A 12098-nucleotide genomic window follows, 5' to 3' on the forward strand; every position below is an offset into this window, starting at 1 on the left:
GAATTTCTCACGAAATTCCTCGGGAATTTCTCACGAAATTCCTCGGGAATTTCTAACGAAATTCCTCGGGAATTTCTCACGAAATTCCTCGGGAATTTCTCACGAAATTCCTCGGGAATTTCTAACGAAATTCCTCGGGAATTTCTAACGAAATTCCTCGGGAATTTCTAACGAAATTCCTCGGGAATTTTTAACGAAATTCCTCGGGAATTTCTAACGAAATTCCTCGGGAATTTCTAACGAAATTTCTCGGGAATTTCTAACGAAATTCCTCGGGAATTTCTAACGAAATTTCTCGGGAATTTCTAACGAAATTCTTCGAGAATTTCTAAAGAAATTCCTCGGGAATTTCTCACGAGTTTTCTCACGAGATTTCTCACAAAATTCCTCGGGATTTTCTCACGATTTTCTTCGGGAATTTCTCACGAAATTCCCCGGGAATTTCCCACGAAATTCCTCGGGAATTTCTCACGAAATTCCTCGGGAATTTCTAACGAAATTCCTCGGGAATTTCTAACGAAATTCCTCGGGAATTTCTAACGAAATTCTTCGGGAATTTCTCACGAAATTCCTCGGAAATTTCTCACGAAATTCCTCGGGAATTTCTCACGAGTTTTCTCACGAGATTTCTCACGATTTTCTTCGGGAATTTCTCACGAAATTCTTTGGGAATTTCTCACGAAATTCCTCGGGAATTTCTCACGAAATTCCTCGGGAATTTCTCACGAAATTCCTCGGAAATTTCTCACGAAATCCCTCGGAAATTTCTCACGAAATTCCTTGGGAATTTCTCACGAGTTTTCTCACGAGATTTCTCACAAAATTCCTCGGGATTTTCTCACGATTTTCTTCGGGAATTTCTCACGAAATTCTTTGGGAATTTCTCACGAAATTCCTCGGGAATTTCTCACGAAATTCCTCGGGAATTTCTCACGAAATTCCTCGGGAATTTCTCACGAAATTCCTCGGGAATTTCTCACGAAATTCCTCGGGAATTTCTCACGAAATTCCTCGGAAATTTCTCACGAAATCCCTCGGAAATTTCTCACGAAATTCCTTGGGAATTTCTCACGAGTTTTCTCACGAGATTTCTCACAAAATTCCTCGGGATTTTCTCACGATTTTCTTCGGGAATTTCTCACGAAATTCCTCGGGAATTTCTCACGAAATTCCTTGGGAATTTCTAACGAAATTCTTCGGGAATTTCTAACGAAATTCTTCGGGAATTTCTAACGAAATTCCTCGGGAATTTCTCACGAAATTCTTCGGGAATTTCTCACGAAATTCCTCGGAAATTTCTAACGAAATTCCTCGGAAGTTTCTAACGAAATTCCTCGGGAATTTCTCACGAAATTCCTCGGGAATTTCTCACGAAATTCCTCGGGAATTTCTCACGAAATTCCTCGGGAATTTCTAACGAAATTCCTCGGGAATTTTTAACGAAATTCCTCGGGAATTTCTAACGAAATTCCTCGGGAATTTCTAACGAAATTCCTCGGGAATTTCTAACGAAATTTCTCGGGAATTTCTAACGAAATTCCTCGGGAATTTCTAACGAAATTTCTCGGGAATTTCTAACGAAATTCTTCGAGAATTTCTAACGAAATTCCTCGGGAATTTCTCACGAGTTTTCTCACGAGATTTCTCACAAAATTCCTCACAAAATTCTCACGATTTTCTTCGGGAATTTCCCACGAAATTCCTCGGGAATTTCCCACGAAATTCCTCGGGAATTTCTCACGAAATTCCTCGGGAATTTCTAACGAAATTCCTCGGGAATTTCTAACGAAATTCCTCGGGAATTTCTAACGAAATTCTTCGGGAATTTCTCACGAAATTCCTCGGAAATTTCTCACGAAATTCCTCGGGAATTTCTCACGAGTTTTCTCACGAGATTTCTCACGATTTTCTTCGGGAATTTCTCACGAAATTCTTTGGGAATTTCTCACGAAATTCCTCGGGAATTTCTCACGAAATTCCTCGGGAATTTCTCACGAAATTCCTCGGAAATTTCTCACGAAATCCCTCGGAAATTTCTCACGAAATTCCTTGGGAATTTCTCACGAGTTTTCTCACGAGATTTCTCACAAAATTCCTCGGGATTTTCTCACGATTTTCTTCGGGAATTTCTCACGAAATTCTTTGGGAATTTCTCACGAAATTCCTCGGGAATTTCTCACGAAATTCCTCGGGAATTTCTCACGAAATTCCTCGGAAATTTATCACGAAATCCCTCGGAAATTTCTCACGAAATTCCTTGGGAATTTCTCACGAGTTTTCTCACGAGATTTCTCACAAAATTCCTCGGGATTTTCTCACGATTTTCTTCGGGAATTTCTCACGAAATTCCTCGGGAATTTCTCACGAAATTCCTTGGGAATTTCTAACGAAATTCTTCGGGAATTTCTAACGAAATTCCTCGGGAATTTCTCACGAAATTCTTCGGGAATTTCTCACGAAATTCCTCGGAAATTTCTCACGAAATTCCTCGGGAATTTCTCACGAGTTTTCTCACGAGATTTCTCACAAAATTCCTCGGGATTTTCTCACGATTTTCTTCGGGAATTTCTCACGAAATTCTTCGGGAATTTCTCACGAAATTCATCGGGAATTTCTCACGAAATTTCTCGGAAATTTCTCACGAAATCCCTCGGAAATTTCTCACGAGATTTCTCACAAAATTCCTCGGGATTTTCTCACGAAATTCCTCGGGAGTTTCTTACGAAATTCCTCGTGAATTGCTCACTAAATTCTTCGGGAATTTCTCATGAAATTCCTCGGGAATTTTTCACGAAATTTCTCTCGGAATTCCTCTGGAATTTCTCTTAAAATTCCTCCGGAATTTCCCTTAAAATTCCTCCGGAATTTCTCTCGAAATTGCTCTGCAATTTCTCTTGAAATTCCTCTGGCATTTCTCTTGAAATTCCTCTGGAATTTCTCTTGAAATTCCTCTGGAATTTCTCTTGAAATTCCTCTGGAATTTCTCTCTAAATTCCTCTGGAATTTCCCTTGAAATTCCTCTAGAATTTCTCTTGAAATTCCTCAGTCATTTCTCTTAAAATTCCTCAGAAATTTCCCTTGAAATTCCTCTGGAATTTCTCTCGAAATTCCTCTGGAATTTGCCTTGAAATTCCTCTGGCATTTGCCTTGAAATTCTTCTGGAGTTTGCCTTGAAATTGCTCTGAAATTTGCCTTCAAAATCTTCTGGAATTTTCCTTGAAATTCCTCTGGAATTTCCCTTGTAATTCCTCTGGAAGTTCCCTTGAAATTCCTCTGGAAGTTCCCTTGAAATTCCTCTGGAAGTTCCCTTGAAATTCCTCTGGAAGTTCCCTTGAAATTCCTCTGGAATTTCCCTTGAAATTCCTCTGGAATTTTTCTTGAAATTCTTCTGGAATTTCTCTTGAAATTCCTCTGAAATTTCTCTTGAAATTCCTCTGGAATTTCCCTTGAAATTCCTCTGGAATTTCTCTTGAAATTCCTCTGGAATTTTTCTTGAAATTCCTCTGGGATTTCTCTTGAAATTCCTCTGGAATTTCTGTAGAAATTCCTCTGGAATTTCTGTAGAAATTCCTTTGGAACTTCTGTAGATATTCCTCTGGAATCTCTTTAGAAATTCCTCAGGAATTTCTGTTGAAATTCCTATGGAGTTTCTATTGAAATTCCTCTGAAATTTCTCTTGAAATTCTCTTGAAATTGCCCTGGAGTTTCTCTTGAAATTCGTCAGGAATGTTCCTTGAAATTCCTCTGGAATTTCTCTCGATATTCCTCTGGAATTTCTCCTGAAATGCATCTGGAATTTCTCCTGAAATTCCTCTGGAATTTCTCCTGAAATTACTCTGGAATTTCATCTCAAATTCCTCTGGAATTTCATCTGAAATTTCTCTGGAATTTCTCCTGAAAGTCCTCTGGAATTTCTCCTGAAATTCCTCTGGAATTTCTCCTGAAATTCCTCTGGAATTTCTCCTGAAATTCCTCTGGAATTTCTCCTGAAATGCAGCTGGAATTTCTCCTGAAATTCCGCTGGAATTTCTCCTGAAATTCCGCTGGAATTTCTCCTGAAATTCCGCTGGAATTTCTCCTGAAATTCCGCTGGAATTTCTCCTGAAATTCCGCTGGAATTTCTCCTGAAATTCCGCTGGAATTTCTCCTGAAATTCCGCTGGAATTTCTCCTGAAATTCCGCTGGAATTTCTCCTGAAATTCCGCTGGAATTTCTTCTGAAATTCCGCTGGAGTTTCTCCTGAAATTCCGCTGGAATTTCTCCTGAAATTCTGTTGGAATTTCTCCTGAAATTCCGCTGGAATTTCTCCTGAAATTCCGCTGGAATTTTTCCTGAAATTCCGCTGGAATATCTCTTGAAATTCTCTTGCAATTCCTCTGGAATTTCTCTTGCAATTCCTCTGAAACTTCTGTGGATTTTTTCTTGGAATTCCTCTGATATTTCTCTTGAAATTGCTCTAGAATTTTCCATGAAATTGCTCTGGAATTTCTCTTGAAATTCCTCTGAAATTTCTCTTGCAATTCCTCTGAAATTTCTCTTGAAATTTCTGTGGAATTTTTCTTGGAATTCCTCTACAACTTCTCTTGAAATTTTTCTGAAATTTCTGTTGAAATTCCTCTGGAATTTCTCTTGAAAATTCCAATTGACAAGAAGGAGGAAGCTCTCAGTTAATAACTGTGGAAGTGCTCATAGAACACTACTTGTATGTACCTAAGACCTTCGAACTCACCTGAAGAACAACTGCCGGGTGTTGTCGGTAAGCGTGATACCCTGGATCGATACTTTGAAGTGCACTTGCGTGGGTTTTGGCAGTGGTCGTGCCGATAGCAGTAGTCCCACTGCCTTCCTGATGGCTTGCGGTCCTGGGGGTAAAGAAAATACAACAGCTGTAGTGTTGCTCTACCAACGATATCCACTGGGTGTGGGTAACCTCACCTGTCAGCGACTCGGTATCGCAGGTGAACAAGTACAGAACATTGCACGCGGCACCTTGCATCAGAAGTTGCTGCTGGGCCGGCGATTGGAAGTCCGTCTGCTGTAGATCCTGTGAAATGCGGAAGAAGACATGAATATTTTTTTCTAAACCCATCAGAGTTCAGATCCACCCACCGTATCCGGTATGATGAGCCGACAGGGCAGGGCCAGCGGGGTGATCGAGTGCTGGTACACCAGGGCCGAGAGTGACGTGAAGACCGGCTCGTTCGAGCAGCCCTTCAAGCGGACTCCGCGGATCGTCGGCTCGACCAGGAAGTGCCGCACCAGTTCCTCGCTGTTCGGTCCCTTGGACTGGACCCCCGGGGGAGGATGGGCCACCTTGACCACCAGACCGTACGCGTTGGCAAACGTGGTCGAATCACGAACGACGAACGTTCCGGGTGGGGCGTTCCGGAGCAGGGCTATCGCTTCCTCGCGGCTAATGTTCGGCTTGTACCAGTACTTGGACGAGTCCCGGGCGAACTTGACGAACTGCGGTGCCACCTCCTGCGGTTCGCTGTTGGCGTTGGATGTGGTCGAGTTGCGGCGTGATGTGTAGCATGACATCGCATCGTTTTGGTTGATGATCTCGTGCTGGGAGCGCTGCTGGCTGCCGGTGAATAAGTCCTTGCTGTGTTGGGCAATGGGATCGGAAGAAAAAGGATGAAGTTAGAATTGAGAGGCGTAATGGTTGATTAGGAACATGCGAGGAACGAGTGAACCCTACATGCACAACTCGTTGACAAAACATTGAACGAGGGTTAGTAGTTGACGATTAACCTAAACTTGTATTGATGCCAGTTTATTTCTGTAGCCATGTATGAACTAAGCCTGGCGGAATGTAACAAGGGACTTTTGACGGAATGTCTGCGATCGTGTATAATGGAGATTTGTCACAGAATCCTAAGAGAAGCTTTCCTATGGGATGCTACCAAAATTAACCAGAATCTTAAGAAGGATTATCCCAGAATCCTAAGATGAATTCTCCCAGAACCGTGTGAGGAATTCCAAGAATTCTTTCACATTCTTGTGATAAAGTCATCTAGAATACTAAGAGATATTCTCACTAAAGATTTTCAGAATTCTAAGCGGGATTTCCAAGAAACCTTAAAAATATGACCCATAATTCTGAAAAGGGTAGCTAAGGACTCTAAGAAGGATTACTCTAGAATCATGAGAAAAATTCCCTCAAAATACTGGACGAGATTGCCAAAGGAACCTGAGATATGCTCTCTCAGAAATCTGGGAGATAGGATTCCCAGAGAAGAATTCCTCCAGAAACCTTTTAAGTATTCTTCCAGAATTCCCCTAATATCCTTTAGAATGGCGAAAATAATTCTGCCAGAATCCTGAAAGTGCCCAGAATTCTACGAGTGATTCCCCCAGAACCCTGAGAGAAATCATAAGAGAGGTTCTTTCAGATTCTTAAGAGTAATACATCTAGAAAATTAAGAAGGATTTTTTTTCCAAAAATCTGATAAGATTTCTCCCTGAAAGGGATTACGAAAATTTCTAGAATAGACTTCCCCAGCATCCTGAGATGGATTCTCTGGAATTCCGAGAAAAATCTGAGAAATTCCTAGAAAAATTACCGCAGATTCCTGAAGGACATTACCCCAGAATCATTGGATATTTCTTCCCTAAACTCTTGAAAGGGATTGTCTCAGATATCGGAGAGTGATTCCTCTAGCATAATTTAAATTGTTACACCAGAATCTCAAGAGAATCTTCCCATTGTCTAGTCAGGGTTTTTCCATGATTACTAAGGGAGACTCTCCCAGAAATCTGGAAGGGATTTATGAGAGCAACTGCTCCAGAATACAGAAAACAGAATTCTACTGGGATTCTCGTAGAATGCTGAGAAGGATTTCTTCCGAATCACGAAATCTATGCGATGGATTCTCAAAAATCCGAATTTATCTAGAACATTCTCGTGAGAGATTCATCAAAAATTAATAATTCTGAAAGAAAGTGCCCTGTAATCTTGAAAAATTTAGACCCACAATCCCAAGGATTTCCCCAGAATTAAAAGACGAATTCCGCAGAATGTTGAGAGACATTTCTCCAGAATCCTGACGGGGAGAACCCCAAAAAGCCAAATTTTCAAAGAATCTTGGGAAGAGTACCCGAAGAATAGTTAGTGATATTCCCCCAGAATCTTAAAAGGATCTACCGCAAAATCCTGGGAAAGACACCACTAGAATCCTAAGAAATATTTTCCCTGAATTGTGAGAGGAATTTCACCACAATTCTGAGAATTATGAGTATGATTCTCTAAGAAGTCTGAGAGAAGTTCCTGAGAATGCTGAGAAAATTTCCTCAGAATTCTGAAGTAAAGGTCTTCCTGAATCCTTAGAGGAATCAACCCACATCATCCAGATTTTTTTTAGAATCCTGAAAGTGATTTCACCCTTGGTAGGGAACCCTAATAGGAAATACCCCAAAATCGTGAAATGAATTCTCTTAGAATCAAGAATACTGATAGGAATTTCCATACAATATTGTTGAGAAAAAATCCTCCAAAATTTTTGAAGGGACTCTTACATAACTATGAGGATTCCTCTAAATCTTTGTGAGATATTTCTTCAAAATGCTGATAATGGTCACACCATCCTGAGAGTTCATTCTATAAAGGATTTCCCTACAAACCTGGGAGAGATTACTCCAGTTTTCTGAGATGATTTTTCTCAGACTGTTTAGAGGAATTCTTCCAGTATCCTGAGGGATTTCTTCAGATTCCCGAAATGAATTCTCCCTAAATTCTGACGGATTGACGGATTGCATCAGAATCCTGAGAGAAGTTTTTCCTTGGGATTCTTTCAGAATGCTTAGACGGATATCCCCAGAACTGCCTGGCGGAATCTTTCAGAATCATGAGAGGGATGCTCCTAGAATCTCCTACAGAAGTTCTCCTACAGTAATGAAAGACATCCCATTAGTGTCCTGAAAGAGATTGCCCCAGAACCCTGATCTTCCACATTATTAAGAGAAATTCATCTAGAATCCTGAGAGGCATTCTCAAAAAATACAAAAAATGTTCGGGATCCAGAGATGGACTGGCCAAGAATCCTGAGAAGGATGCGCTAGAACCCTGAAAGGGACCCTAGACCATAAGCAGGATTCCTCCAGAATCATGAGTAAGATTCACTTAGACTTCTGGGAGGAATCGCCCAAGAAACCTGAGATATACAGGTATGCATCGATTTAGTTAACCCTAGATTATATAGGCCCTCGATTTTATGTACACTTTTTAAATGGGTCAATTTTACAGTGCATTCTGAAAAAAGTTGATATTTTTGAATCGAAAGAAAAATCGAATGTAAAAAATCTCATTCGATCGATTTTGTGGGGCTTCAACATCGATTCAAAAAAATCGATTAATCGGAACAAAAAGATCGATGTTGCAAACATCGATTCAAAATTGCCCAACGCTAAGACAGATACCAATGAAATGTACATTGTTGAGATTATGTTCGACTCAGATCTACCTTTTAATATTAGAGCAGACATGAAGCAATTCTGATGTAAATTCTGGAACTATTAGTGGTGGAATTACTTCAAAAAGTTTCTTTAAAAAATCTTGCTTCAAGTCCTTAAAAAGTTTGTGGTGGAGGTTCCGGCATTTTTTAAAAATTTATTTATGGTGTTTTTTCTGATGTCTGATACAATTCACAGATAATTTAAATTTACCAATAAACAACTCCAAAAAGACAAACCATTTAGATCAAAATCTTTTTTGATCAATCTACTCTTATTCTTTTAAAGTTACCGACCGCAACACATAGGGAAACCAACGAAAGAATTAGCTTTACATCAACACGGATGGACGGATACTCCACCTTAGAGGAACTTACTCATAGTAGAAAGTACAACTACCCGGTTTCTTTTCGATCACCGGCCCAACGCACTGAAACAGGCTCGCTTTGACCTTAAGCTGCTCAAAGTACTCAAGAATGAAGTTTTTGCTAAATATTTGACAACATCGATAAGCAATAATGGCAGAGGAATTGGTTAGTATGCTTTCATTTCAACATTAGATTCAAACGTGTTTCCATTTCTGTTTGAAATGACAGTTACAGTTGTGGATTGTCCTACTTGGTGCGAGTTATACCTATCGTTGTTGCTTCGCGATGCAATGTGAATTACCCTAAGTCTACCAACTGTTTGGATTAGTACCATCGAATCGAAACGACAAAACAAATGGCGATGACGACACGCCCATTGCAAATGTTTTTCGTGCAATTTTTTTAGTTCATTCCGATGAGATCGATCTCTCATGAAGAAAGAGTGGGTGGCGTGACAGCATCTCAAACCTCAGCTGTTCTTTACCCCCCATTCCTTCTTCTTTCTTGAAACGAGGCAAACTTGTTCAAACGTTCATGGTGCTGAGTGGTGATGTTATTTTTGGCAAACGAGTTGCATTTGCATTCTTTTCTCTTTTATGTTTTTAATGAGTGACGACTTTTTATTTTATTGTTGTGTGATTGGCAAATAATGGCTAACCTCACGTCGTACGTCGAGACGGTCGATTTCTGACTTCTCAGCGACCAAGTCGAGTTGTATTTTCTGTATTAGGTGTGCGTACCGTACCCGAACCAGGTGGGAGTAGATTTTGGATGGTCGGGTGAAGAGAGAAGAAGGTGGATTCAAGTTTTGTTTCTTACTTTCAGTGGATTACTTATAGGCACCCTAGAATCAATGTTCGATTAGTTTTCGCGCTTAACTATTGTTCGTGCAGTTGAAAATCGGAATTTATGACACGCGAAAATCGATGTTTCTCCTAAACCGTGTGTCGAACGTATGTCGGGCACAGTGCGCTGGATAGAGGGCCAGGTCCGCTGTCCAGCGCACTACGTCCGACGTTATGTTTCACGTATGGATTTTGAGGAAATTCGATTGTCGGGTGTGGGGAAACTTCGGGTTTCAACCGCGACCCCAATATAATATGTAAGGACTTCCTTTGTCGATAGTAACGACTCGTTACAACTAGAGGACGTTGGCGTAGTAGACTTCAATTGTTTTCAATTCAGTATGGTAATATTATAAATCCAAATAGCAGTCAGAGTATTTTATAATATCTGGAATAGTTCATAAATGAATCTCTAATAAAAACTGTTGGGGCATTTGCTAAAAAATCCTCAGAAACTATTTTTTAATACAAGGATATCTCAAAATAACGACGTAAGCCTCCCTGTTTTAATGTTAACCGTTTTCAACGGTTGTGAGCCCAGGGAGGCCCTGGTGGTGTTCAGGAAACGAGGATACACTCAGAAATAAAAGTATACACGGAATTACTATTATTTATGCATTTTGTATCCGCATCTCTCTCACTCTCTTTCTGTTTTCATGCTATCTGGTGCTTCGCCTGGGTTGACGAAACACTTCTCTTCAACCCAGGCTAAACGGCAGATAGCATGAAAACAAAAAGAGAATGAGAGAGATGCGGATACAAAATGCATAAATAATAGTAATTCCGTGTATACTTTTATTTCTGAGTGTACCCGATGATGTAACAACGGACGATGCGACTGGGTGTCAATAGTCGTTGAGGTATCGAAAGGTGCGGGAACAAACTTCCGTCGAGGATCTTGTATCTTGTAGGACCTGTACTGAGAACTGTAGTGACTGAGACGGTGCAGAGCTGGCGCTGGGTGATCAATCGACGCGACGTGCGAGCAGCATAGCATGAAATACTTGGTGTCGGAAGAAGCTTAGTGCCATGCGGAAGCAACTCGGTAGCGAAGGATCTGGGTGCTCGAAGCACCAACTATCGGCTACAGTAAGTATATAGCAGTAGTGTGAGTGTGGATAAACCTGGTTTCGAAACGAGAAGTTTCCGGATCAAACCGTTCGATGGAATCGGTTTCAATAATTGGAGGTTCCGCAAGCGGGCTTACCTCCAGTAACTAGAAGTGCGGCATTGCGTGGAGAGAAGTGCGGAAGAACATTATTGAGAGATACGGAGAGCGGCGTGAATGAGACAATACAACAAATGTCGGTCTGGTCTAATATAGTCACCTTGAATGCGTCAAGGACAAGGTATCGCCGAAGCAGATCTGGGATGGTCTGCACGACATCTTTGAGCGAAAGAGCATAACAAATTGATGTCTGCTGAAGCGGCAGCTGCTCTTGATGCGGTACAACGAAAGTGACAAGCTACAGGATCATTTCTCGCGATTTGATCAGCTGGTGCCAGAGATGAAGGTAGCCGGAGCACGAATGGATCAGTGGCGTCTCGTAACCTCACTTTTTACCTGTTCAACGACTTTAAAACTTGCATTTGCGGAGAATACAGGATCTGGATCAAATTGAAAATGGACTCAAACGACTGTTCTCGTTATTTTCTACAAATTACAAGCAAATTTGTTAAGAAAATTCAAGATTTTACATTCGTTGAACAGGTAGATTTGAGGTTAGGGAATCGCCCCTGGAATGGATGAAGAGGACATAATTTGCCATCTGATGTTAACGAGGCTGGAAGGATGGAGGCAATTTCGGAAAGGTTGACGACGGATCTGCTGCACCGGAAGAATCTCGATGTTGAAGCCAAACGGAGAGAACAGCCGCTAGAAAACGAAGCGGCAGAGAGTTCTGCTTTTGTCGGAAAATCCAAAGGCAAACTGAAATGCTTCGGCTGCGGGGAGTTTGATCACAAATGCACCAGTGTCCAGCGAGAAGAAAAGTGACACACAGAAGGCGAATGTGGAAGCAAGAACGGTATCGTTTGTTGCTGCGACCGAGTGAAGTGTCTGAAAGGCGATGGTTTTTACCCGACGTCTCCACTAGACATTTCGTCTTACCTTTTTTTCAGGCCAGATGTGTCATGACAGAAATGTTCTCTCGTTGTTTGCAAGGAGAGCAGCGGTATTGTACATTTCTGTTAATGGCAAGTTTACATATGTGCTAATTTTGCCGGACAGTAGCAAATTGGGAACATTATTGTCTTCTAATAACGTGTTTACATTGTGCTAATGCCAAAGCTAATGTCGTGCTAGTACTGTGGGAAAGTGAATTGTCGGGCTGATCTAGCACATATGTAAACTGGCCATAATTTTTCTCTTCCTGGCAGCAAAATAGCCCAAGACACTTCTGTCTAGTGGAGAGGTGGGGTTAGACAGTGGGGC

General features: G+C 41.1%; 1 protein-coding gene across 1 annotated transcript in view; it reads right to left on the minus strand.

Moving 5' to 3' along the window:
• Window positions 1–4729: 4729 nt before the first annotated feature.
• The window catches only part of LOC109623099 (uncharacterized), a gene marked incomplete at its 3' end in the record, with an annotated part of 668880 nt that continues 661511 nt past the window's right edge, over window positions 4730–12098 (minus strand). Inside the window, 4 exon segments of the mRNA XM_062846987.1 lie at window positions 4730–4862; window positions 4936–5044; window positions 5110–5605; window positions 9478–9540. Coding sequence (XP_062702971.1) covers window positions 4730–4862; window positions 4936–5044; window positions 5110–5605; window positions 9478–9540 — 801 coding nt within the window.

Source organism: Aedes albopictus, chromosome 1 (assembly GCF_035046485.1).
Source record: "Aedes albopictus strain Foshan chromosome 1, AalbF5, whole genome shotgun sequence".
Classification (NCBI taxonomy): Eukaryota; Metazoa; Arthropoda; class Insecta; order Diptera; family Culicidae; genus Aedes; species Aedes albopictus.